The following is a 23,535-nucleotide window of genomic DNA, read 5'->3' as shown; positions in this document are numbered from 1 at the left end:
CAATCATGTCCCCTCTTAGCCTCCTTTTCTCCAGACTCTTCTTCTTCATTATCTAACATGTGCAGAATGTTGCACAGAGCCAAAGGTGCACCATGATGACAGATATGCAGCAAACAGACTGGCTGTCCCAATGGCCACTGGTTCTTTGATTCTTTCAGCCTTGCATTTGGATCACCCAGGTGGTGGCCACCTCCCCAGGTGACTTCTTCTGTCCAGATAACAGGGCAAAGGACAACCCTCCCCTCTGCTCCAGCACCATGAAGATAGAAAAGGATACTCCCCCAGGTACACAGAGCAGGATAACTCTGTACATTTTTTTCAAGGGAGGGGCAGCCTGATCAGCACTAAGCTCAATGCCCACACACACACACACACACTGAGAATTGAGAATTAGTCAAAAGGAACAAAGAAGAGAGAGGGCTAGAAATGAGTCTGTTCTGGCTAGTTTATAATACCTATGAAGGAAGGAAAATCCCCCAGTCAGTCACCCCTCCTTAACCCTCCATTAGCCAGTGTAGTAAACAACTATCAATCCAGGGAGCCCCCATCATTCAAAGCATCCGAGGGGACCACTTTCTTCTGAGTGGCCACTGGTGGTGACCCCCTTTAAAAATAATTTCACCACTCACAGGGGAAACACCTTCAGAAACATCAGTCAAAAGAAGAAGGGGCGGGCCCTAATCCAGTTTTATTTCACAGACAAGTTCAACCCAAAAAAATAATTAAATAACTGTCTGCATTTAAACAATATGTACATAATACAAACATCAGGCGCAACAAGCCTGCCGGGTTAAGTCCGTCCGATTATACAAAGCAGGAAAGCAACCCACCATTCATAAGTATGACCGCCATTCATTTTGGCTACTAGCTCAGGAGAGACCATTGGTTCATTTGGCTACTACAGCCGTGCAGCTGTGTTCTTTAGTAACCTAGTGAAAGGAGACAACCAGCTGTGATGAGCAAAGGACCAGTGGTTGGTTTTTTCCCCAAGAGCTGGAGGGAGGAAGTTGAATCCGTCATTTCCTAAGAAGGCGTGGACTGCGTGGGATGCTCAGGGGGTGACAGGAGTAGCCATGGTTGTGGCTAACTTAAGAGTTTAAACCAGGGGTGGGCAAACTGTGGCCCTCCAGATGTCCATGGACTACGATTCCCATGAGCCCCTGCCAGAATGGACCCCTTCCCACCCCTCCAGGCCCATCACTGGCCATTTGGGGAGGGGGGGTCAGCATGATCATGAATGGTCATATCACACGATAAATGTTGAACAAATTTAAAAAATATATATTAACAATTAATTAACTCCTACTCATCTGGGTACTGCTTGAGAAAGCCTGCGCTAGACAAGAAAGGGTCCCTGGTGGCCCCTGCCTGCCTGCCTAACCCTGTGCTCCCTCTGCCTGTTCAGTTTAGGAGAATGTCTGAATTCTGAAAGGGAAGGACCTGATTGATGGGTGAAAATAACCAGAAACCTTTGAGATGAACGATCTCCTTCCAACGAAGGTTGTGTTCCCCAGACGCAATGCAAAGCGAAGGGAGATTTGAAAACATAAGAAGCAGGCTCCAGGGGAGCTTGGGTACAGGTTTGAGTTGACTTGGAAAGGCTAGCAGATGGCCTCTGTACTTCTGTTTGCATTTTTGGTAATAGCACTTCTCCTCCCCCTCCCCTCCCCTGTACTTCCTGCTTTTCACAGCCCATTGACCCTGTCTGCTGTTTTTCCTTTCCCCAATACCTGGTATATAAAGAGCCACTGCCCTGTGCCTGAGGAAGTGGGTTCTAGTTCACAAGCACCCTGGCTGGAGTAAAACTTTGTTAAGTCTTTCAGGGGCCTATTCGTTTTTGCCACAGAAGGTTCTCCCCCTCTGGAGTGACTTGCACAAGTCTACCATTGGCATCAGGAACCTCTCACTAGGAGTGGGCCCTTTAAGACATCTTTAAAGGACAAGCACCAAACAAAAAGCATCACTCGCTATGGCCTGAGTATTGCCTGGCTGGAGGGGAGAGCGACAGCTTAGTGACCGAGTGTGCTCTGCAAGGAAAGGTCCCAGGTGTACAAGTTCTCAAGTAGGAGGTGCCCAGAAAGACCCAGGGGGAGCTGCTGCCGGTCAGAGGAGACCATCCTGAATGGCCTGATTCACCGCAAGACAACTTCATACGTTCTGAAATGAAATACTTGTCGGTCCAGGCCGACAAATGAAAATATTTCTTCCCACACCATTAACTTGTGCAACTCACGGCAATGGATGTCTACCACCATGAGGGGCTTTCAAAAGGAAGAAGAAAAGCTGGTCTTGTTATTCCCCGCTTTTCACGCCCCAGAGAAATCCCAACGCAGCTTACAAACACCTTTCCCTTCCTCTCCCCACAACAGACACCCTGTGAGGTAGGTGGGGCTAAGAGAGCTCTGACAGAACTGCTCTGTGAGAACAGCTTTGAGAGAACTGTGACTGTCCCATAGTCACCCAGCTAGCTGCCTGTGGAGGAGTGAGGACTCAAACCCGGCTCTTCCAATTACAGCCAATTACAGCCTCTTCCAATTACAGCCAATTACAGCCTCTTCCAATTACAGCCAATTACAGCCGGCTGCTCTTTAACCACCACACCGCAGCTGGCTCTCAAAAATGGCTGGACAAATTCCTGAAATTCCACCCAGGGCACAGCCACGGCTGTTGAATGGGACCTCCATGCTGAGAGGCAAGATGTGTCGGCATGTCCACTGCTGAAGCCTCCGTAGTCTCCCTAGCCAGAAGGTGTGGACTGACCATTCAGCTGATCCAGCCAGTGATGGTGAGCAGAAGGAAGGCAGCGGCAGAGATTGTTGACTGAAATCCTTGCAAAGAAGGCTGGACAAGACGGACCTTGGTCTCCTCCTCCTTCTCTTCCTCCTGTGTTCTGAAGCAAGAATCCATCCTGAAGGCAGGGGGCACTTTGAGAGCACATGTCTACCCCTGGTTAAAAAGTAGCGGACTCCAATTGGGAGGCCCGGGTGTGATTCCTGGTTACCCTGCCCCTCCTACTAAGGCGGGGGTAGTCAACTGCGGCCCTCCAGATGTCCATGGACTACAATTCCCATGAGCCCCTGCAGGACGAGTATAAATAGTCCCCCCTACACCATTGTATCCTCACTATGACTCTGTGAGGTAGGTAAGGCCGAGAGAGAACGACTGGCCCAGGGTCACCCAGAAAGCTTCCATGGCCGAGTGGGGATTCAAACCCAGTCTGTGCTGACTAGTACATCATGCTGGTTCTTGACCTCATGAGAGTTGTTTTTTACACCCTGCTTTTCCTCACCGGAGGGACTCTCAAAGCGGCAATCTCTTTCCCTTCCGCTTCCCACAAAAGATACCCTGTGAGGTAGGTGGGGCTGAGAGAGCTCTGGCAGAACTGTGACTGGCCCAAGGTCACCCAGCTGGCTGCTGCAGGTGGAGGAGTGGGGAATCATAGCCGGGTCTCTGTAATAGAGGCTCTTAACCGTGACATCCCACACATCACCCCTTTTACTATGGTTGTTACCAACATATAACATTTTGTTTCTGTTCTCTGCAGACCTTTACCTCTGGGAAATTTGTGCCAAAGGTTGCATGCCAGAGGTGAAATTCTTCCTATGAAATCAAGTCCGTTTTTCTCACCTGGCTCAGGATCCTGAGACCAAAACACAGCAATTCCTGGAGGTGGATGCACTATTATATTCCCAAGTGAATGTCAAAATTATCAGTATACAAATGTCGTTTATCAATAGATGGTCTGAACAGAAATACTTGATTGTTAAAATTATGAAACGTGTCCATTTCCCCTCTCAGTCTGAAGGGGCTTGTTTTCTTCTTTCTTTGAAATAAAATTGGTTCTTGTCAAGGCAACTCCTCTTAAAGTGCAAGCGGAGAGAAGGTTCATTAAGAAAAACAAGAAGAAGGTCCCTACTGGTTGGGCCCGTTGAAATAACTCTTGTCGCCTTCAATGTCCACCTCCTGGTCAGAATCATCAGAAACGTCGGAGTCCAGCTCTCCCTGGGAAGCTGGTGAGGGGGTGTACCGTGGCAGGCTGGGTGACACCGCCTTATCTGGCTCAGCGCTTAGGCAACTCTCCGGTCTCGGATCCTGGTGGCCATCCCCACTCTCTGGTTCTTCTTTTTTGCTGGCTTGAGGGTTCTCCTGAAATGAAAATTCCTGTTAATGGTTAAGCAAAGGAAAGGCATACTGAATCAGCCCATCAAGAAAGGAAGCTTCGGATAGGGAGGGTAAGAAGAGGATGGGTGGAGATCTCCTTTTATGCTCAGTCATGGGGAGGGGCCCTGGCTCAGTGTCAGAGCATCTGCTTGACACGTGGAAGATCCCAGGTTCAATCCCTGGTATATCCAGTTAAAGGATCCGGCAGTAGGTGATGGGAAAGACCTCTGGCCAAGATCCTGGAGAGCTTCTGTCAGTCTGAGTAGACCAGGGGCTCATGGGAATTGTAGTCCATGGACATCTGGAGGGCCACAGTTTGTCCACCCCTGGAGTAGACATTACTGACTTTGGAAGACCAGCAACTTCATATATTCATGAGAGTCTTGCTTATCTGAAAGAAACCTTCTGAAGGAGCCACACTGCAAAGGCTCTGCTCCCATTCCTTCTCTGTGGTAGCTCCTGCCTTGAGGAACGGCCTGATTGGGGTTCTGAGTAGACTTGTATGGTGAGTGCAGCTGATTCCCAGGGTTCCCCAGCTGTAGACTAGCAGCACTCTCAGCCCTACACTGCTCAACTTCCACGGTTGAAGTCCAGCGAGGAAGACAAATGCTGCAATGAGCTCATAGGAAGCTGTGGAGGGTGCCAGGATTCACCTCCCTTCACCCATGTGTGTGCTCAGGTTCTGTTTAGTCCTCCCATCTGGTTTTGCTTACGTGTGAACAGGGGGACTTGGGTATGAACTGACAAGGATCACCCAGTTTGGCTTCTGCTGTAAACATTTGTTTTATTCCTCTACCCAGCCATGCAGCCTAAACTGGCCTCTTCATTAAATCCACGAACTACTGATCTGTCTCACCCTTGAGAGTCTGTGAAGTCTTTCACTGCCCTTCCCTTTGCCTTGCAAATGACCCTCCACAGAAAACAGACAGAAAGGGGAACTGTCAAAAAAGCAAATTCACAGCTTCACACCCTAGTTTGATATTGACTGGGGTCCGGGAGAATGAGGTAAAACAGATGGGTTTGAAACTGCGATAGAGGAGTTAAAACCGCAAAGTTCGACTCAAAAGGAGTGGTGGGGAGTAGTAGTTGGGCTGAGGAAAGTGAGGAGAGAGAAGGCTACTCCCACATCTAACCCAGTTTGCATCTCAATGCTCAGCTTGTTGGCCCTGAAGGAAAGCCCTGGTGAGTTTGGTATTGTCTGTTCCCCAGCCAGTGGTCTGAAGCAGCAGTAGTCAACCTGTGGTCCTCCAGATGTTCATGGACTACAATTCCCAGGGGCTCGTGGGAATTGTAGTCCATGATCCAACCTCATTCTGTTTGCAGAACCTTCTCTGTGGTTTGAGATTGTTAAAATCTGCAGATTTTGGGGGCCTTTTCATTAGGCACCAGATTTTTTTTAAACTACATTTTGTGAAGAATTTGTAATGCAAACAGTGAAAAGTTTTACAAAGGATACATGAGGGTAAATAGGGAAGAAAACAGGTGAACAGACAAGGGAAATATATTCAGAAAACAGAAGTAAATAGGGAATGAAAACAGGTGAACAGACAAGGGAAATATATTCACAATGACGTCTGAGTTTCCAGGCTAGGACAAAAACAATGACCATATGATTCAAATCTGTCAGTTCCTAGCAAGCTTACTGACTCATATTAAAATTATTTCAAAATTATTCTCTTTAAAACCACATTTCCCCCCTTTCAGACAAGAAGTCAATAAGGGGTTTCCAGTTAGTCACAAATGAAGTTGTTGTCTTTAATCAAAGATGCAAGTCTGGCTCTCTCTATCCCCTCCCCAAAAAATCTCATTCAGGGAGGCACAAGATGCTTTGTGTGTTACTCTCCCCCCCCCTTTTTTTGGGGGGAGGGGATGTGAAGGGAGATGTTGTTTTGTTCAACCACCAATTTGGGAGTTCTGGTTGGTCCTGATCCAAGACCATTGCACTCCTGATGCTGCCTCTAACAAACCAATAGGAATGCCGGCACCCTCCACCCCCTGAAGAGAGTGTTTTTGCATCCTTCATCACCTGCTCAGAAGAACTCTCACATGTGATGACCCCACCCGGCCTCTGGTGCTTGGGGGTCCTGACAAGTGGCTCAATGAGAGGAGAGGAGGGGAGCTGAGGAGGCCAATAACACGGAAAGGGTCCCCAATTTCCGGCTGCAGGTTCCTTCCTCAACCTGGGCTTTTTCAGTCCTGGCCCCTACCTGGCGGAACGAGCTCTGGAGTGAGCTGTGGGCCCTGTGGGACCTTCCAGCATTCCTCAGGGCATGCAAAATGGAGCTCTTCTGCCAGGTCTACGGTTGAGGTTAGAGCAGCCCCCCCCCCCCCCGCTTATGCTGCAACTTCGCCTCTCCTGCCTCCTCCCTCTAGGGGTAACGGTTGGGGGTCAAGGGGGGTTTCTGCCATGTTGTCGGCCCATTGTATTTGTATTTTTTGTCCATTTTAATAGGGTTTTAATGGGGGTTTTAACTGGACATCTGTAAACCGCCACGAGCCTACTTGGGAGTGGCAAATAATGAATAATAATTTTTACAAACTTTTTTGGGAGGGGGGGTGACATTTGATTCCTAAGGGGGCTCAGAGACTTGAGGGGCCCCTTCCCCCCCCCCCCGGCGGAGAGGGCTCCGAGTCCCGCGCTTTCTGGGTCCGGAGAAAGAGGTCCGGGTCGGGCAAACGCCCGGTGCTGCCGCCAAGTCGCTCGGCTTGGGCTTTCCCGTGGACGAGGGCTCGGTCCCCAGCGCCCGGGAGGCGGCCTGACGTTCCCGGGGAAGGCTGTCCTGGGGCAGGATTGTCGCGAGAAGCTTCCCGGCCAGGGCCCCGGCATCGCCCGGCACAGAGAGGCGCTCCTTGAGAGGCCCAGCCCGCCTCTGCGGGAACGTTTGCGACCCTTTGAAGTCCGAAGGAGAAGGAGCGGCCTTTGAGGGAGGGAGGAGACGTCTTTTTGACGCAGATCGGGAGGGGGGGGGGATTGACATGTTGAAAGTTCTGTCGGAAACAAAATAGGCTCGACACGATTTTATTGATTCCATATGATTTTATGTGATCTTTGTTGTGAGCCGCCCCTGAGCCCGCTGGGGAAAGGCGGCATATAAATGGGAAAAGACATCCATACATTTTTTTTTTTAGATAGGTGCAGTGTTGAAAGTGATATAATTTTTTCCCCTTGTGGTGTGATTGTGGCGGGAGGGCCCGGGAAGGCGAAAGTGCCCCGGAAGTTTCCCAGCGCAGCGCTGCTTTTGGCCGGGCTCCGAGGCCACTCCCGGCGGGGCTTTGCGCCCGGAGCGCCTGTCCCCGTTGCGGATCGCCGGGAGAGGCTTTCCGACTTCCCGCCTCCCAGGAGTGTCTTCCGAGGGCCCTGGGGCAGCCCTCCCAGCCCCTTTCCCCGGGACCCCTCCCCCGGCGTCGGCCTACCTGCTTGAGGCGTCTCCATTTCGCCCGCCGGTTCTGGAACCACGTCTTGACCTAGGAGGGGGGCGAGAGAGAGAAGAGGCCCGTGAAGGTCCGGCGGAGAAGAGGCCCCCTGGGCTGGGCTGGGGTCTCCAGAGGCCGAGGCGAGGCTGCCGCCACTGCTTAGGGAGCCCAGAAGTGCCCCCCCCCCGCTGACTTGTACAGCGCATTGAAAGGGCATCTTCCAGCGCGCACTCCGTGGGCTGCCTGGGGTGGAAATGGCTCCGAACCCCTCTGTCGGGAAATGTCACCTGCCTGGGAGCACGCCCTTTCCCAGGTGCTCTAGCGATTCTGTGCAGCTGGATTTTTCTGTGGGAAACACATCGCCTTGCAAGCGAGTGCCGCAGTGCGTTGAAAGGGCGTGCGCCAGGGCGTGTGAAAGCAGCCGCCACTCTGAAACCGCTTCCAAAGGGAAACAGATCCGCCACGAATGCAGCCCCTGCGCCAACAGAGGGGAGGCCTATTCGAACCCACTCGCCCAAGACGGATCCCATCCGGTCCAAACTGAACCACTCCCGCGCCCCCTGCGGATCAGGCCCACGCAAAGCACCCTGGGGAGCTCCGAGGGGCCGCGGCCTCCATTCTCCGCTCCCCCTCCCCGGCCAGGGGCTCACCTGCCTCTCGCTGAGCTGCAGCAGCTTGGCCAGGCGCTTCCTCTCGGGCGGCGACAGGTACTTCTGCGTCTCGAACTTCTTCTCCAGCTCGACGGTCTGGTCGTTGGAGAAGCGCACCTGGCCGCCCTTGCGCTTGTGCAGCGGCCTCTGCAGGAAGGGGCTCCAGAGCAGCGGCTTCCCTGGGGGGGGGGGGGGGAGAAACCGGCAGGCAGGTCAGGTCGGAGACCAGGGGGCCCCCCCTCCCACGCCGCACGCCTGGCTCTTTACACCTGAGCAGTCATGCCCCTTCGAGCCCTCCCAGTGCCCGTTTGCCAGTGGAGCTGTCCTCTTCACACCGTTGCCCAAGCGTCTTACTCCCCCCCACCACCAGAAACCTGATCGAGTCACCCAGATTCATCCCTCCCCCTCCCCTTTCTTCCTCGATCTGACTAGAAACGCCCTGGCCCTTGGGTCTTGCTACCATCCCCAAGGGACAGGTGGGGGTGGATGGGAGGGGGGTGTGCGGAGCCTGGAGGGAACCTGGTTGGGGACTGAAGACCATGGCCTAGTTGTCAGTCAACAACAACAAGCCTTTAATAGTATATAAAATACAATATAAGAAGGGAAAAGTGCAAAAGGATCCACTGCTAGTGAAAACAAAGGCAAAGATCATGCTTTAGGGTAAGACATAGTACATTCATGATTTCTCATGGCAAGATGTAAAAACTTTGCAACTGGTTCAATTATATCAGGGGTCTGGGATGTCAAAAGAAACTGAGATGTTCATCCGAATGCAATTCTCTTTTACACAGCAGTGAGTTTAGAAATTTAGCTCAGATCGAGGAATAAAATGGACAATGGAAGAAAATGTGTGTAATTGATTCTATACAGTAGCGATCCCCAACCTGTGGGCCGTGGACCACATGTGGTCCTTTGACTAATTGGAGGTGGGCCCCGAAGGACGCCTTCTCCCCCCCTCCGGCCCTTTACTTCATCCCCCCCAGCCCTTTACAACACACTTCATTGTTGTGGCGTGTCTGTATCTTATTTTGACGGGATGTTTAAACATTACGATAGCGATCAGAGAGCGTTAGGGCAGTGGTTGAGAGTAGAGGAGTAAACTAACCCCCCCCCACACCGGGCCTCTGTAAAAGGCATTGAGTGGTCCCCGGTAAGTGGTCCCCGGCGTTGAGTAGTCCCCGGTGAGTGGTCCCTGGCGTTGAGTGGTCCCCAGTGATAAAAAGGGTTGGGTACCACTGTTATACAGCATTGTCCACAGGGGCACAACCTAGCTGAATGCGGGATCTGTTGAAGTCTACCATATAGAACAGCAGAAGGTAGAGCATTAGTTCTAGATAACATGAATGCTCTTCGGTGTTGTGGGATGATTAGATGGTAGAAGTAGGTAGTTGTCAGTCCACGTGCGTCGAGCCAAGGCCTCGCTCCGACGGGCGCTTGGGTCAAGGCCGGTGTGGGACCCGGACCGTTTATGCACTAGGAACTTCACTGCCCCAGCTCTTGCCAAATCTGGGGCGGATGAGGTGCACCAGGCCAAATGCTCCCACTGTGGGTGGAGGAAGAGGTGGGGCAACCTGCCACAACTAAAACTCCAGCCTGCAGCCCAGCATGAAACCTCCAGTGCATAATCGGTCCCAGAGGCGCCAGCAAACACCTTCTGTGGCTCCGGGGGTCACAGGGAAGGAAAAACTCCTGGCGCTCAGGAAGGAGTTGGGCGCAGCGCAGACCGATTCCAGGGTGGCAATCGGCCGCTGCAGAGCCCCGGGGCTGAAGCCTGAAGGGAGAGGCTCCTTCCATAAGAAGGCGGCTTCCTCCCCGAACGACTGCAGAGTTCCTCCAGTCTAAGCCTACTGCTTTTTGCTGGTTAGGCCAGGGGTGGCGGAACTGGCTCTCCAAATGTCCATGTGCTGCAATAACCCTGAGCCCCTGCCAGCTTCATGGACATGGAGTCCTTGGGACATCTGGAGAGCTGCAGTTTGGCCACCCCTGGCTTAGACGAGATTTGGGGTCCCCTGCTTTTTGGAGCTTGCGGACACCTACCGGATTCTGACCCGGCACGCTGGGAGAAGCAATCGAATGGAGGCGGAGCCAGCCACAGAACGATCGCCACAGCTTAGCTTCACTAACCCCCTGCAGACCCTGCAGAGGCGCAGCTGGCGCCAAAGCAACATTTAAAACAAAACAAAAATCACCTCTGCACAGCCAATAAGTCTATCGGAAGCCCTGGTCCTAAAAACACTTGGCGGGCACCACACTGGAGATCCCTGGCTAGAGTCATTCTGCATAGGACTGCACGGTGAATCTCGCCTTGAATTGTGACTTTTTCCTGCGCTCCCCTGGCTGACTCCACTCCTGCCCCAAGTGCCCAGGAACGTCTGAAAGCCCGAGGGAGACTTCCAGGCCGACCACTCTCTTCGTGCCCAGCGCCCCCCCCACACACACACACACACATACACCGAGACCCCACTAGTCCTCTCCACGCCCCTCCGACATCCTCACCCCCCCCTTGCCCCCTCATGGCCTTGGAAAGGATTTGCATCCCCCCTTTGAGATGCCGGGAAGGCAGGGCTGGCTACCCGGTAAGGATTTTGTGAGCCCTGGATTCCCTCTGCAGATGAGATTTAAAGAGGTGAACATAAAATGAAAACCGCTCCACTTGACGCCCCCATAAATAAAAAACATCCTTCTTTGTTAGACCACCCTGTTTTAAAACCACCCTTTTCTGTTATTGGATTATTTTCGCATTTCCATACGCCTTTCCCCGAGAGCTCAGGGAGCTCAGGGCGGCTTACCACATCAATCCAAGACAACCGAGCGATTAAAAACTAATTGAAACATTAAAGGGTTATCAAAACCGATTTTAAGTTTCCTTCTAGGATGCCAGAATAGCCTATGCAAAAAAAAAAAAAACCACAAGAGGTATTTCTTCAACTTTTTGCACGCCGCCTTTCTCCACGCAGGAAGCCCAAGGCAGCTCAGAACAGTCGCCCGATTCGAGTCGCAGGGGCGACGCCCAGGACATCCACAGGCAGGCCCTGAAGCAGCACCGAGCGGATTAAAGCCTGTAGCCTCACTTGCGATGCTGAGGGCTTTAATCCACGCAGTTAAACCTAGAAACCCCGGTGAGTCAATACCGAGGCCTGGAAACGGCCCGATTTGATTCGTTTCTTTTCCCAGCTCATCCTTCCTTGCTAGGAATTGCCAGGAACCCCGTCAGTCATGACAACCCTGTGAGGGAGGCTAGGCTAGGCCAGGCCACGCAGGCTTCCTTCGGTCTCTCTCAGGCTCCGCAATTTCCTAGACGCGCACATGGATCGGGCCCGAAAGCTTGCCAAGGAAGAGGCAGGAGAAATCCCTCCTCCTCTCGGGGGTCTCCCCGGCGGCTCCCGCGCCATTGAAGCCGCTCCACTCGGGCTAAGCCTCCCCGGTCTGCGCCTTGGCCGAGCAGGGGACAGCGTCAGCCACCCATGGGGGCTCAGATGGCAGCACGTCCGCCAGTGGGTCACGTTCTGATCTCTCCCAACGACAGGGAGCGCGGAAAGACTTCCCGACGGCCCTTCTCGGGTCTCCTCGGAAAGCCAAAGTGGCGCCCCGGGCAGACCCTGGGGAGGGGGCGGGGTTCAGCGACAGGACGGATCTGGGCTGGCCAACAGAGAGGTGGGGCTGGGAAGACCCGTGTCTCCTCCTCTCCTCTCCTCTCCTCTCCTCTCGTCCCGTCCAGGCCAGCCATCTGTTGGCCAGCCAGCAGCTCCCCAGGCAAGACATTTGAGCAAGATACCTGGGCTGTGCTCAGAGGGTCACAGTAGCAATGAGGAGTCCCGAGTCCCAGCTCACCGAGTGACGTTGGGCAAGTCTCGTTCTCCCCTGATCGACCTCCCAGGGATGCTGTGAGGATAAAAGGTGGGCGGGGAGAACGATAAGCCAAAATGTATGAGATAAGGCATCTGCTGCCTTGGGATGTGAGGAGAGGAGGAGGTGAGAGTTGGGTTTGTACGAACTAAGGATCGGGGTACTCAAAGGAGTCTCAAAGCGGTTTACAGTCACAGTCGCTTCGTCTCCCCACGACAGACACCCTATTGTGGGGCTGACAGAGATAGGTGGGGCTGAGATAGGTGGGGCTGAGAGAGCTCTGACAGAACAGCCCTAACAGGACTGTGACTAGCCCAAGGTCACCCAGCTACCTGCATGTGGAGGAGCTGGGAATCACATCCAACTGGCCAGATTAGAAGCCGCTGCTCTAACCATTGCTCCAGGGCTGGCTTTTGAGGGACAGATTTTCCATGCATTTTTCATTCCAGACACCACTTGCCCTCTTGAAGCAAAGAATTATTTGGGGACTTCCTTGGTCCAATCAGAAACTTTCTGCCAGGGCTTAAAGTTGCTTTCCTTGGGCGGCCCCCAAGACAGTAGGGCGATGAAGTTTCTGTCCATCTTTGGGACATCTTCCACCCCGCTTCCCCCCCCCCCCCCGTCTTTGGCCTGCAGTATTGGAGAAGTTCCCCCAAGAGTTTGCCTCTCCCATCCTCCAATTCGGCCCCGAGCCTCTTCAGATGCCTCTTGGGATCCATCTGGGCCCATTCTGCACACATTGGATAATGCACTTTCAAGACGCTTTTGCAGCTGGATATTCCTGAGCGGAACAGGAAAATCTACTTCTAAATTGCATTGACAGTGCTTTATCTTACATGTGCAGAAGGGGCCCAGCCGAGTGGACGGGATCGGTTTCCCCTCCGTCCACCCTCCGCTCCACGCATAGAAAAGTCGGGCTATTATTACCGACACATTGTCTAAAAACTCTGGAACAAACGGTGAAAAAATATTTCCGATAAATAAAAAGCACTGGCATGTCCACCAAAAACAAGACAACAAATTCCGCGCTCTCCTCCGTCGCTTTGACGGGTTTCCTTGCATTTCTCCCGAGAAGGGAGCGCCTGCGGCCCCGACGGATAAGCACTTTTCCTTGGAGTGCTTCCCAATTCTTTTTTGTTTTGTTTCATTTCCCTGGGGAAAACGTAAGACCTGGGATGTAAAATTTTGTGCCTGGGATGTAAAATTTTATCTCCGGCGTTTCCTAACTCCATTCACTGTATTTATAGCGGGTAGGTTTCCCCAGTCCTAATGACACCCCGATCCTATACCCCTGAGCCGCTTTCCCACAGTCGCAAAGGGTGGCTAAAATGCCTGGAAAGCGCATGACCCAACCGGTGCGAAAAGAACGCCTCCGGATATCTCTGGGACTCCAGGCCAGGCCAACCTAAGCAAGCGGTTACTCCAATGTAAAAATCCCCCCCCCCCACAAACCGCGAAAATGTGGTGGATAACGTGTTGGATCGCTCGCTGGGAGCTAAGGATGCGAGCCACAAGGAACGGGACCTTCGCCCGAGATCCTAAGGGCTCCTTCCATTCAGCTCCCACGGGCAGCGCTGGCAGGGATTTCGGGAGCGCGCTCTGCGGAGAGAGCAAGCGCTGCTGAAGAAACCAGCGGGACGGATTCCTCAAGAAGATCCCCCTGGGGACAGGAGCGGTTTGGCCTAGGAGCAAGGGGGCCCTTTAGACAGGCGCTGCTGAGCACTGGTGGGGAGTGGCGGCCCTGGGAGATCCGGGTTCGAATCCTTCTCTGCCGTGGAAGGTGGCCGGCCGCCTAACCTGCCTCCCAAGGTGCTTGTGGAGGGAAAACCGAGGCGAGGGGAACGATGCAAGCAGCTCTGGGCCCCCGTTCCGGAGGAAGGCGGGATGTGCATGAAGCCAATGCATATTTTTCTTAATGGTCCCAGCGGTACTTGTGCACCCTCCTCTCTATAATCCCCCCCCCCCAAAAAAGACCCCAGCCGCTTGGGCACGACTGGCGGGCTTGAAACCGATTCCAGGGCGTCTCCATCTATTTCGAACGAAGCTTGGGCACTTTTAAGATGGACTATTCCAGGCACAAGCTTTCGTGTGCGGGCGCACTTCGCCAGATGCGCGTTTGGGCCACCTTTAAGGTGCCGCTGGACTCCGGCTCTTTTCTGCTGCCCCGCACAAATAGCGGCCTGTCGCTTGTAAAAATACTGTAAAAAATATTGTGAAAAAGCAAGAAATCTTTCTGCAGCAAAGTCTGTGTTCCGATCCTTCGTAGTTATTTATATAATTTTAATTCTTCAAGCTTTGTTCTGCTGCTTCCGACCAACGGGGCTCCCCACGGGGCGGGGGGGGGGGGATGACAGCCAACGGGCGCCACAAGTTCAGGCCAACCCAGCGTGTTATTCCAGGGGTAGATTCAACTGGGGAGCCCCGTTGGTCGGAAGTAGCACAACCAAAATTGAGTCCAGTGGAGCCTTTAAGAGCAACAAAGATTTATTCAAGGCGTGAGCTTTCGAGTGCATGCATTTAGATTGAGGAAGAGTGCTTGCACTCGAAAGCTCACGCCTTGAATAAATCTTTGTTGCTCTTAAAGGTGCTATTGGGCTCCGTTTTGGTTATTCCAGGAGAAGCGTGCACGCACCCGAAAGCTTATACCTTGACTAAAACTTGGTTGGCCTGAGCGGTGCCCCGAGCCCCCAACTGTGTCCTGAGAACGGAAGCTGCTTCGGCACACTCGGCTGGTCCCCCGCCCGCCCTCGCAGACGACCTTGCGAGGTAGGCCACGGTCTAGGGGGGCCGCACGATCCTCGGCTACCCTCCCCAGCCGGTGATCGCAACGGGAATCGACGCCTAATAAAATCGTTCTTGCCCTGCGATCCTTAAGCACGTTTCCCCCTCCGAGGGAATGACCCGCCCTGGGCGCTGCTTAGCCGAGTGAATCTTTCCCGACTTACTCCCAAGTAAACTCGCGCGGGATCGGGGCCGCCAGAGGCTGACCACTGCCCCCCCCCCGAAGGGCCACCTTGGACCAGGCGCTTCCCACGTGCTTTTTCGCCCGGATTGAAAGCGCCCTGGCGGCGCCTTGTCCGACGCGTGCGGGAAGCTCCGTCCGGCCGCTGCCTTCGCAAGGGCGACCTTGCCGCCGGCGACTCCGCGGCTTCCCTGGCCTGCGTCGGGCGGGGGCAATCCGGGGCCGGGAAGGGCCGCCTTGGCCGGGCGCTTGTTTTGCGCGGGGGGGGGGGGAGCTGCGGCGGCTGTCAGAAAGGGCGCTCTGGCGCAGAGGAAATGAGGCATATCAGAAAAACGGATCCAGGCTATCAGAAGCCGAGTGTTTCCTGAATTTGTCTGTATTGAGGATGTCGATAAAATAATCAGCAGCGCGCACGACTGCCGGGGAAGAGCCCGCCCCGGGCGGCCCGGAAAGCGCTGAGCCGCTTCTGAGGCCCCCGGGAGCCCTATCGGGGGCTCAAGACATCCGGCCCGGGCGGAAGGGCTCGGCCCGCCTGGCCGGACGGCACCGAGGCAATCTCGCAGGCTGCCAGAGACCCCCCCCCTCCCGGGCGGCAGCGGGGGGGGGGGAGAAAATCCGGGCCTCTCCTGTCCCGCGCCTGCCTGGACCTGTGGGGGCAGGGCCGGCCCTCCCCGCCGCGCACAAAGCAGCCACGTCGAAACGCCCTCCCCACACCTCCATCTATTTTTGGCTCCGGAGGGACTCCGGGTTGTGTTTCGAACTGGGCGCCGGCCGAGAGTGACACCCGCAAACCGGCCGCAGGTCTAACGCGTGGGCCGCGCCCTCGCCCACTTTGCCAGAGGCCCCGCCGCGGCCGAGGATCGCGGCTCTCCATTCCTCCCCCCCCCCAAGAAAGCCCCTCTCCCCACTTTTCCCGGAGACCCGCCGCCGGGGGGGGGGGGGCTGGGACGAGGCCGGTGCGGCTCGCCTTCTGCCGAGGCTCCGGCTGCTAAGGACCGGGGCTCCCGGCGCCGCGACTCGCGACAGACGGGCTGGAGGTGAGTCCGGCGGCGGCCCCTGCCGTCCACCTCCGCGGCCAGAAGCTCGGCCCTGCCGATCTGGGTGCAGGAAAGGGACTTGAGGGCGGCCGCCAGAGCTCCGTCGGTGGGTTGGGACCTCCACGCTCGCCCCGACCCCTGCCTCCCATTCCCCCGAAGGGTTGCGCGGGCTTCCCGGGGCCGAGGCCTCTGATTCGGAGCGCTTCTGCCCACCCACCCCGGCCCGCCCGCCCCAGGGTCTTAGGAGCCTTGAGGAGGCCCCGTCCTTTGCAGCAGCCCCCCCCCCACACCCGACGGACCAAGAGAGCGCAGTTCCTGTGGGGGGGGGGAGCACGACAAAGGCTGGACCCCAAAGGCAGAGCAGGACTCCGGGCGGGCGCTTTGGCTCTTCTGGTCCCGGAGCCCCAGGAGCCCCTGCCAGCGCCCAGGCCCGGCCCTCTCGCCTGCCTCCCCCCTCTTCCCGCCCCCCCCCCGCGTCCGGGCGTCGACGCTGCTCACCCAGGTGGTCGTGGCGCAGGAGGGCGGGCGAGTAGTCGGCGACGGCGCGCGGGAACGGGTAGAGGGGGCTCCCGGGGGGCGCGCCGTAGGCCCCGGCCCCGTAGGCGGCGGCCAGGTGGTGCGAGAAGGCCGGGTGGACGGGGGTGGGCTCGTAGACGGGGGTGCGGTAGGAGGCCACCAGGCTGGTGAAGGAGGAGTTGGGCGACGGCAGGCTGGGCGGCGGCGGCGGCGGCTGCCCGGGGGCGCCCCGGCCCAGGATGTCCTCGATGTAGAAGGGCGTGGGGTGCACGGGCTGCAGCAGCGGGGTGGGCGCGTACAGGGGGGGGCCCGCCGTCGGGCCGCCCGGCTGGTATTGCATGGCTGTGCCGGCAGCCGCGCCCGGGCCCCGATCCCGGCCCCGCTGCTCCCACCAGCTCCGCCGCCGCCGCCGCGCAGGGCGCTTCCAGGGGCTGTCCTTGGCCGCCTCTCGCCCGGCGGCGGGTTTCAAGCGGGTGGAGCCGCGGGGGGCGGAGCCACGGCCGCCCTGCCCCCCAGCCGGCCAATGAGTCCTCCGGGCAGGAGAGGCCTGGCCCCGCCCCCCACCCCGCCCTCTCGCCCCGCGGTGCCAATCCACAGGCGCTGCCGGCCGAATCCACAAGGGCCGCCGGGCAGGAAGAGGGAAGACTCGGGCCAGGCTGCCGGGATGCACTCCCTCGGCTCCTCCGGGCCGGGAAACCCAGAGCTGGAGCCCCCTGAACATGGACAGAGTGCGCTGCCCCAGAGGACAGTCCCGAGGGGGCTCCAAGAGGGATCTGGCTGGAAGGCCAGGGCCGCCCAGCATACGCTTGGAAGGCGCAAAGTCCCCGGTTCAGCCCTCCCTGCCTCCAGTGACTGCGGAAGGCCGCTCCAAGACCCTGGAGAGCCGCTGCCAGTCCGAGCAAACGATACTGGGCCCGGTGAATTGATGGCCTGACCCCGCAGAAAGCAGCTGCGTGGCCTTCCGTGGGCGCTCCAGGCAGACTGACAGGCGGCGCCTTCCCTCGGAATTCTTTGACAAGGCCTCGAGGGGGGGGGCTTCTTTCTGCCCCTTCCCGAGCCAGGGCCAAGGCACAGACTGGGATCCGTCACCCTTGCAGGGAAGGCCAGCGCCGGAGGGGGCGGGGTGCCTCCTCGGCCGCTCCAGGACTCTGCGACTCAGGGGCGGATTCATTCTGTAGCGGGACAGGTGAGAAGGGAACATTTTCACAGGCACTCGCAGCGCAGCTGGGCAAGCTCCAGAGCAGCCCCCGGGAAACGCTGCCTCTGAGTGCTCCGGGGGAGGGGGCATGACACACTGTGCGCGCTCAGAGGCACTCTCGCCGGCTCATAACTTTGGAAGCAGAGACACCTCTGTTCACCCACGGCCACTTCTCCTTTGGCCGATCCATGCGGAAGGCCGTCTGCCCTCCCCCAGCCTGCCGGGAGACAACCTTGACCTCCCTAGCGATATTCCTGCGTCCCCAAAGGCTCTCTTGGGATTCAGGGTTCAGTGGGGCGTAGCGGTTAAGAGCAGCAGCCTCTAATCTGGAAAATCGGGTTTCATTCCCCGCTCCTCCACATGGAGCCCCACATGAAGGGAAGAGGAATGTAAGTCGCTTTGAGACTCCTTTGGGTAATAGAAGGGGGGTACTAAAACATCTCTTCTTCTTCTTCTTCTTCTTCCAGCGTTGATTGCATTGGGTCACTTGTCCTCCGGCTCAAGGCCCAGTGAGAAAGGTGGGAACTACAGACCACGTCAAAGAAAAAATGAAGTCAACAACAATTCTACCTCTTTAAGATGCCCCTCAAGTCTGTTTCCTTTTCCCCACAACCCCCTTATCTGAGCCTGGATTTCCTGGGGGGGGAGGGTGGAATTCAGTCCCCTCCCCCACCCAGCCGCTGATCCAGCGCCCTTAGGGAGGGCCAGTGTGGTTCCAATGCAACGTCAAGGTAGGCCCTGGGGGGGGGGGGAACACATCCCCATGCGGTCAGGAAGCTCTTGAGAGTAGCCAGTGGGACCACGGACCCACAGCCCCGCTCAGAACTAGCCTCCCTTACCGGAATGGTTGTAAGAACACAACTGGGGTGACGTATCCATGACCGTTTATGCACTGGGAACTTCATTGCCCCAGCTCCTGTGCAGGAGTAGAAATCGAGGGCAGAGGAGGTGCACCAGGCCAAATGCTCCCCCATGTGGGTGCAGGAAGAGGTGGGGCAACCTGCCACGACTAAAGCTCCAGCCAGCATCCTAGCATGAAACCTCCAGTGCATAAACGGTCCATGGGGCCCGCGGGTCCATGGGGCCCGGGGAGAACAGAGGAGCTCTGGCATCGGACAATGCACTCTCCAAGTGTCTTAGCAATCCTTTGCAGCGAAAGTGCATTGAAAGCGCATTATCCATGCTTTGAGCGCAATCTCCTGAGCCATCGGCCTTGGGGGTCTGGGATCTCCTCTGAAAGCGTTCCTCTTAGGGGGGATACTCCGACTCCCGCCCCCAGGCTGCGGAGGATCGGGGCTTGAGCTCCCCCCCCCTTTAAAAAAACCATACTGAAATTAAACAAAGAAAAAACAGTAATAGCTTTCCCTCAGCAGCCCTGCTGGAAGGAACCGAGCTCCTCTCGGGCAAGAGCCGGCTGTCGGCTTCGCTAATGGACGGGCGAGAGGAAACCCCCGCAGGCCTTAATCCTCCCCACCCCGTGCTAAGTTCTTCGGGAGGGGGAAGGCGGCATACAAAAAACAGATGGCGACGAACGCAGCGCTGCTTTCGCCTGTTGCCGGTCTTGTTCTTGGGCATGACGCTGCCCCCGCGGACAGCAGCAGGGAAGCGCCGAGGACAAGAGGCAGGAGGAGAAGAGGAAGCCCGAAGGCGTCTCAAGGCGGCTCATCCTCGCCTTCCCTTCCTCTCCCCACCACAGGCGCCCGGCGAGGGAGGCGGGCCTGAGAGAACAGCTCGGAGGGAACTGCGACTGGCCCAAAGTCGCCCCGCCGCCTGCAGCGGAGGGAGCGCGGAATCGAAGCCACTTCTCCAGAGCGGAGGTGGCCGCTCTTCACCACGACCCCGCTCGGCCTCTGGCTGCGAATCGGGTCCATTCAGTCCCCGGCACGGGAGGCGCGTCCACAGATCCTCGTCAGTTTCTCCGAGTCCCCCGCCGACGTGAGCCAAGGCCCCCGATTCGCTCTCGTCAAGAACAGGCGGCGCGGGTCCCGGAGAGCGCTCCTTTGGGTGCCTTTTCCGTCCAGGCTACGACCGATGCCGCCCCCGCCCTTTCCGAGCGCATCAGCGCAGAGCCGCGGCGGGAAGCGTCGGATTGGCAGCGCGCTTCAGCGAAGGACTCGCCCGGCGAAGGAGGCGGCGGAGGATCGGGACTAAGCCGAGGGCAGACCCCCACTCCCCCCCCCCGACCCGAGCGGCGAGGGGGCCGCGGGCAGAAGTCCCCGGGGGATGAGCTGGCCGGGTGATGGTGCCGCCCGTCGTCGGTGGTGCCAGCAGCGGGCCGTGTGAAGCGCGGGTGTCCATCGCGCCGGCCAGGGGGGACCGAGACCCGCGCGTCATTTTCCGCCCCGTCGCGCCTCCCTCCGCCCTGGAAGCGCCGCACTCCCACGCGCCACGCCATTGATGCCGCGCCATGATTTTTAATATCGCGCTCCTCGGTTTTACTGTCGAGCGCATTATGGTTTTAAGAGCCCTTCGGGACTGCAGGGGGGGAAAGCCCTGGGCTCCCTCCCCCCCTCCTCCAAGCTGTCCCCGTCAAGGTGTTTTCTCTCCCCCTCCGCGCAGTTAGAGCTCGTAAAACTCAACAGTCCTGACTCTTTCTTTTTTAGAAACGCGAGAGGGTTTGAAGTTTCAATATTTCCACTCTGCTGGATACTCAAACCAATAAAACATGCATGAGATTTTAATTATTTTCTGGATAAAATAAAACTTCCTCCTCGCCTCCTCCTCTCCAGCGGGGAAACACATATGCTGGGGTCTCCGGCAAGGTCGCCGGCCCCAGGAATCCCCCTCCCGCCCAACACCCCCCCCCCTCGGAGGGCGCCACTCGCTCGGAGCCTCAGCAGGCCCAAGGGGAGGGTGGCTGGAGGCTGGTGGTCGCCCGCCCCGAGCCCACCAGGGAAGGGCGGGATACAAATAATAATGATGATGATGGTGACAACAATAACAAGGAGAAGGAGGCATTAATCCCCTGGAAAGAGCCCTCCGGCAGGAAAAGCCCGAGCCCTTCGCTCCGGATCAGCCTTCCACTCTGCTTCAAGGGAGTGGGATAAACGGTGACAGTCGCTGGGTCATGCGCTTGTCTTGTGCCATAAAAATCCGCTTCGGAGGAGCATTGGACGCGCCTTATCCAGTCTGTGCGGAATGAGCCGGAGGCTCGAAGACCCCCCCCCCCCCCCCCCCGGAACTATGGCATGTGCCAGTGTGCAATCCTCCTCAAAGAACACTTTCCTGGAAGTAAACCCCCCTGAGTAAGCCTGAGGAGGGGATCGACCTTCCACATGTGTTGGATAATGCACTTTCAGTGTGCTTGTGCAGCTGCATTGCCCAGTGTGAAACAGGAAAATCTACCTCTAAAGTGCATTGAAAAGGCATTATCCCACGTGTGCGTCATGAGCACTCTCTCTGAGCCATCTGGCGTGTTTGGGGCTTATAAAGTCAAGCAGCTGGCTCGTGGCGACCCCAACAAGGGGCTTTGGAGGCAAGCAAAGAGCAGAGGTCCCTTGCCACGGCCTTCCTCGGTGGTCTCCCGACCGAGTACTGACCCTGCTGAGCTTTCCACACCTGAGGAGATCCGGCCATGCCATGCCATGGAGGGTTCAGGCACAAGAAAAGACCATCGCCTGCTGTGCAGAGGTGGCCAGGGCTGGCGGAGATACCAAGCCCTTCCAACGAGGGTGGCAGCTCCCCCTGGCCGCCAGCCGGGGATGGAGGGATAAGGGTTGCCACATCCAGGTTGGGAAACCCGTGGAGATTGGGGGGGTGGAACCTGGGGAGCACAGAGACCTCAGTGTGGTCCAGTGACAAAAAGTCCACCCTGTCCTCCAGGGGAAACTGATCTCTGCAGATTCCCGGGGGGGGGGGGGGGCGTCTCCAGGTCCCTCCTGGAGACTGGCATCCCTGCTTCCAACACACAAGTGCGCTTCGCCCCTCCGCCTTCCAATCGAAGGCAGGACTCTCCCCGACGTGGGCGCCCCGTGTTTCAGGAGAGCCGGCGGTCCAGGGGCGGAGGATCCCGTGGGCGCCTTCAAGGCAGCCTCGACTCCCGCGGGCCCCGCCTGCTGCTCTAACGAAAGGGGCGGGCAGGCAAGGAACTCCCTTCGCCTTGCAGCGGCCAGAGGACGCCGGCTTGCTCTCCCTGCGCCCGCGGGACGTGGCGAGAGAGGCCGGCGGGGTTCCCCCACGGCGGGGCTCAGAGCCGGAGACGTCGCGCGTCTGCCCACCGGAGCTGCAAAGGGGGACCGCCTAGTCGGAACCGGGGACGCTCTGGTCGGAATCCGCCCCCCCCCCAGCCGCTCTCTCGGCTCCAGCTGTCTACTTTCTCCCCCCCCCCCAGTATCGGGGGTAATAACGCTGACCGAGGGTGAGGTGGGAGGTTACCCTCCCCCCCAAAAGCTATTAATTGTGTCAATGGAAGCCTATTAACAATAGGATGGGATAGAACACTAATAGAATGAGTTTAAAAACCGAATAAAAATGAGAAAGAACTAATTATGAAGTTTCAGGAAGGTTCTGGAATGTACTGTAAGCACCACCCTCCATCCCCAACCCACCCATGCAGGCTACAGTTGTCAGTCATTGTGGATGGCGGGATGCTGCTTACTAATTGGCTAAGAATTTACTTTCTCCCGCTGTCTGTGCTCTTATTAACAATCTGTTGCATTGCCTGGGGAAGCACAGGAAAGCTCATGCCTTGAATAATCCTTGTTGGTCTTAAAGGTGCCAATGCACTCAAATTTTGTTGTGCTACTTTAGACCAACACAGCTTTCCACTAGACTAGAAAATGTCTAGGAAGGACTTGGAACACCCTAAAGAGACATGTGAATATTAAGAGGACTGTTGTTTTTTTCAAAATAAAAATGACCCTGAATGTAAAAGGACTCATAGAATAACTGAGTTTTGAGGGACCTCCTGGGTCATCTAGTCCAACCCCCTGCACTATGCAAGACATTCACTACCCTATTTCTCTCACCACCTTAGATGTTTTCCACAAACACACAAAACAGGGACTAGGCATAAGTGTAACATGTGCAAATGCAAGATGCATCCATCTTTTATAACAGGGGAGAGATACATGCAGTACTTGGATAGCCCAGTTTAGTTGGATCTTGCTGGATCTCAGACACTAAGTAGGGTCAGCCCTGGCAAGGATTTGGGTCACGATGCAGAGCCAAGAGCTGGAAAAAAACACTTCTGAATGTCTCTTGCCTTGAAAACCCTACAGAGTCACCATAAATCAGTTGTGACTTGACAGCAAAACAAAAAAGGCACCCTGTTATATACCAAACTGCAAAATTATGGAAGGCAGGCATACAAAAGCCTGTACCCAGAATTAAACTTTGTTGGCCTTAAAGGTGCCACTGCAACTCAAACTTTATTCTGGTGCTTCAGACTAGCAGGGCCGCCTATCGGAACCTGGAAAGGATAGTGATTGTGTTGTTTTTACCTAAGAAGAGAGATGGTTACAGGTGAGGAAGAAGAACCAGATTCTGTAATGATAGCCCACCTGGGCTAAAGACTCTCTGGATCAGTGCCTTCCAGTCAGAAAGCTCTTGCCCTCAGTTCAGTGGTTCATGAGCTACACAGCGTGAAACGTAGCCATGGAAAAACCATGGTGGACCCTACTGTGTCTTGTTGGTGGCTCTCCTAATTGCAGCCCCTTCCAGAACACATCAGCAGAGTACACTACAAATTGTTCTGTTGATGTACATCAATCAAGGATTTCTAGTCATGAAAATGGCCACTGGGAGAGTCTC

At 56.3% G+C, this 23,535-nt stretch overlaps 1 protein-coding gene across 2 annotated transcripts; it reads right to left on the bottom strand.

The window, feature by feature from the left end:
• Window positions 1-655: 655 nt before the first annotated feature.
• HHEX (hematopoietically expressed homeobox) lies at window positions 656-17,019 on the bottom strand. 2 transcript variants are annotated; one of them, XR_013233667.1, is made up of 5 exons: window positions 16,569-17,019; window positions 8,226-8,404; window positions 7,576-7,626; window positions 2,579-4,146; window positions 656-2,526 (listed from the first exon to the last, which is right to left on the bottom strand). XR_013233667.1 is itself a non-coding variant. In XM_077350264.1 (4 exons), exons 1-4 carry the CDS (start codon window positions 16,924-16,926, stop codon window positions 3,913-3,915), a joined length of 822 nt encoding a protein of 273 aa, XP_077206379.1. In that variant the 5' UTR covers window positions 16,927-17,019; the 3' UTR covers window positions 656-3,912. The 2 variants fall into 2 exon arrangements, 1 of the variants encoding a protein (XP_077206379.1); XM_077350264.1 differs by having other exon boundaries at window positions 656-4,146.
• Window positions 17,020-23,535: the final 6,516 nt, after the last annotated feature.

Source organism: Paroedura picta, chromosome 8 (assembly GCF_049243985.1).
Source record: "Paroedura picta isolate Pp20150507F chromosome 8, Ppicta_v3.0, whole genome shotgun sequence".
In the NCBI taxonomy this organism is placed as follows: domain Eukaryota; kingdom Metazoa; phylum Chordata; class Lepidosauria; order Squamata; family Gekkonidae; genus Paroedura; species Paroedura picta.
Note: the sequence above shows the minus strand (reverse complement) of the source record. Positions and strands in the feature narration are given on the sequence as shown.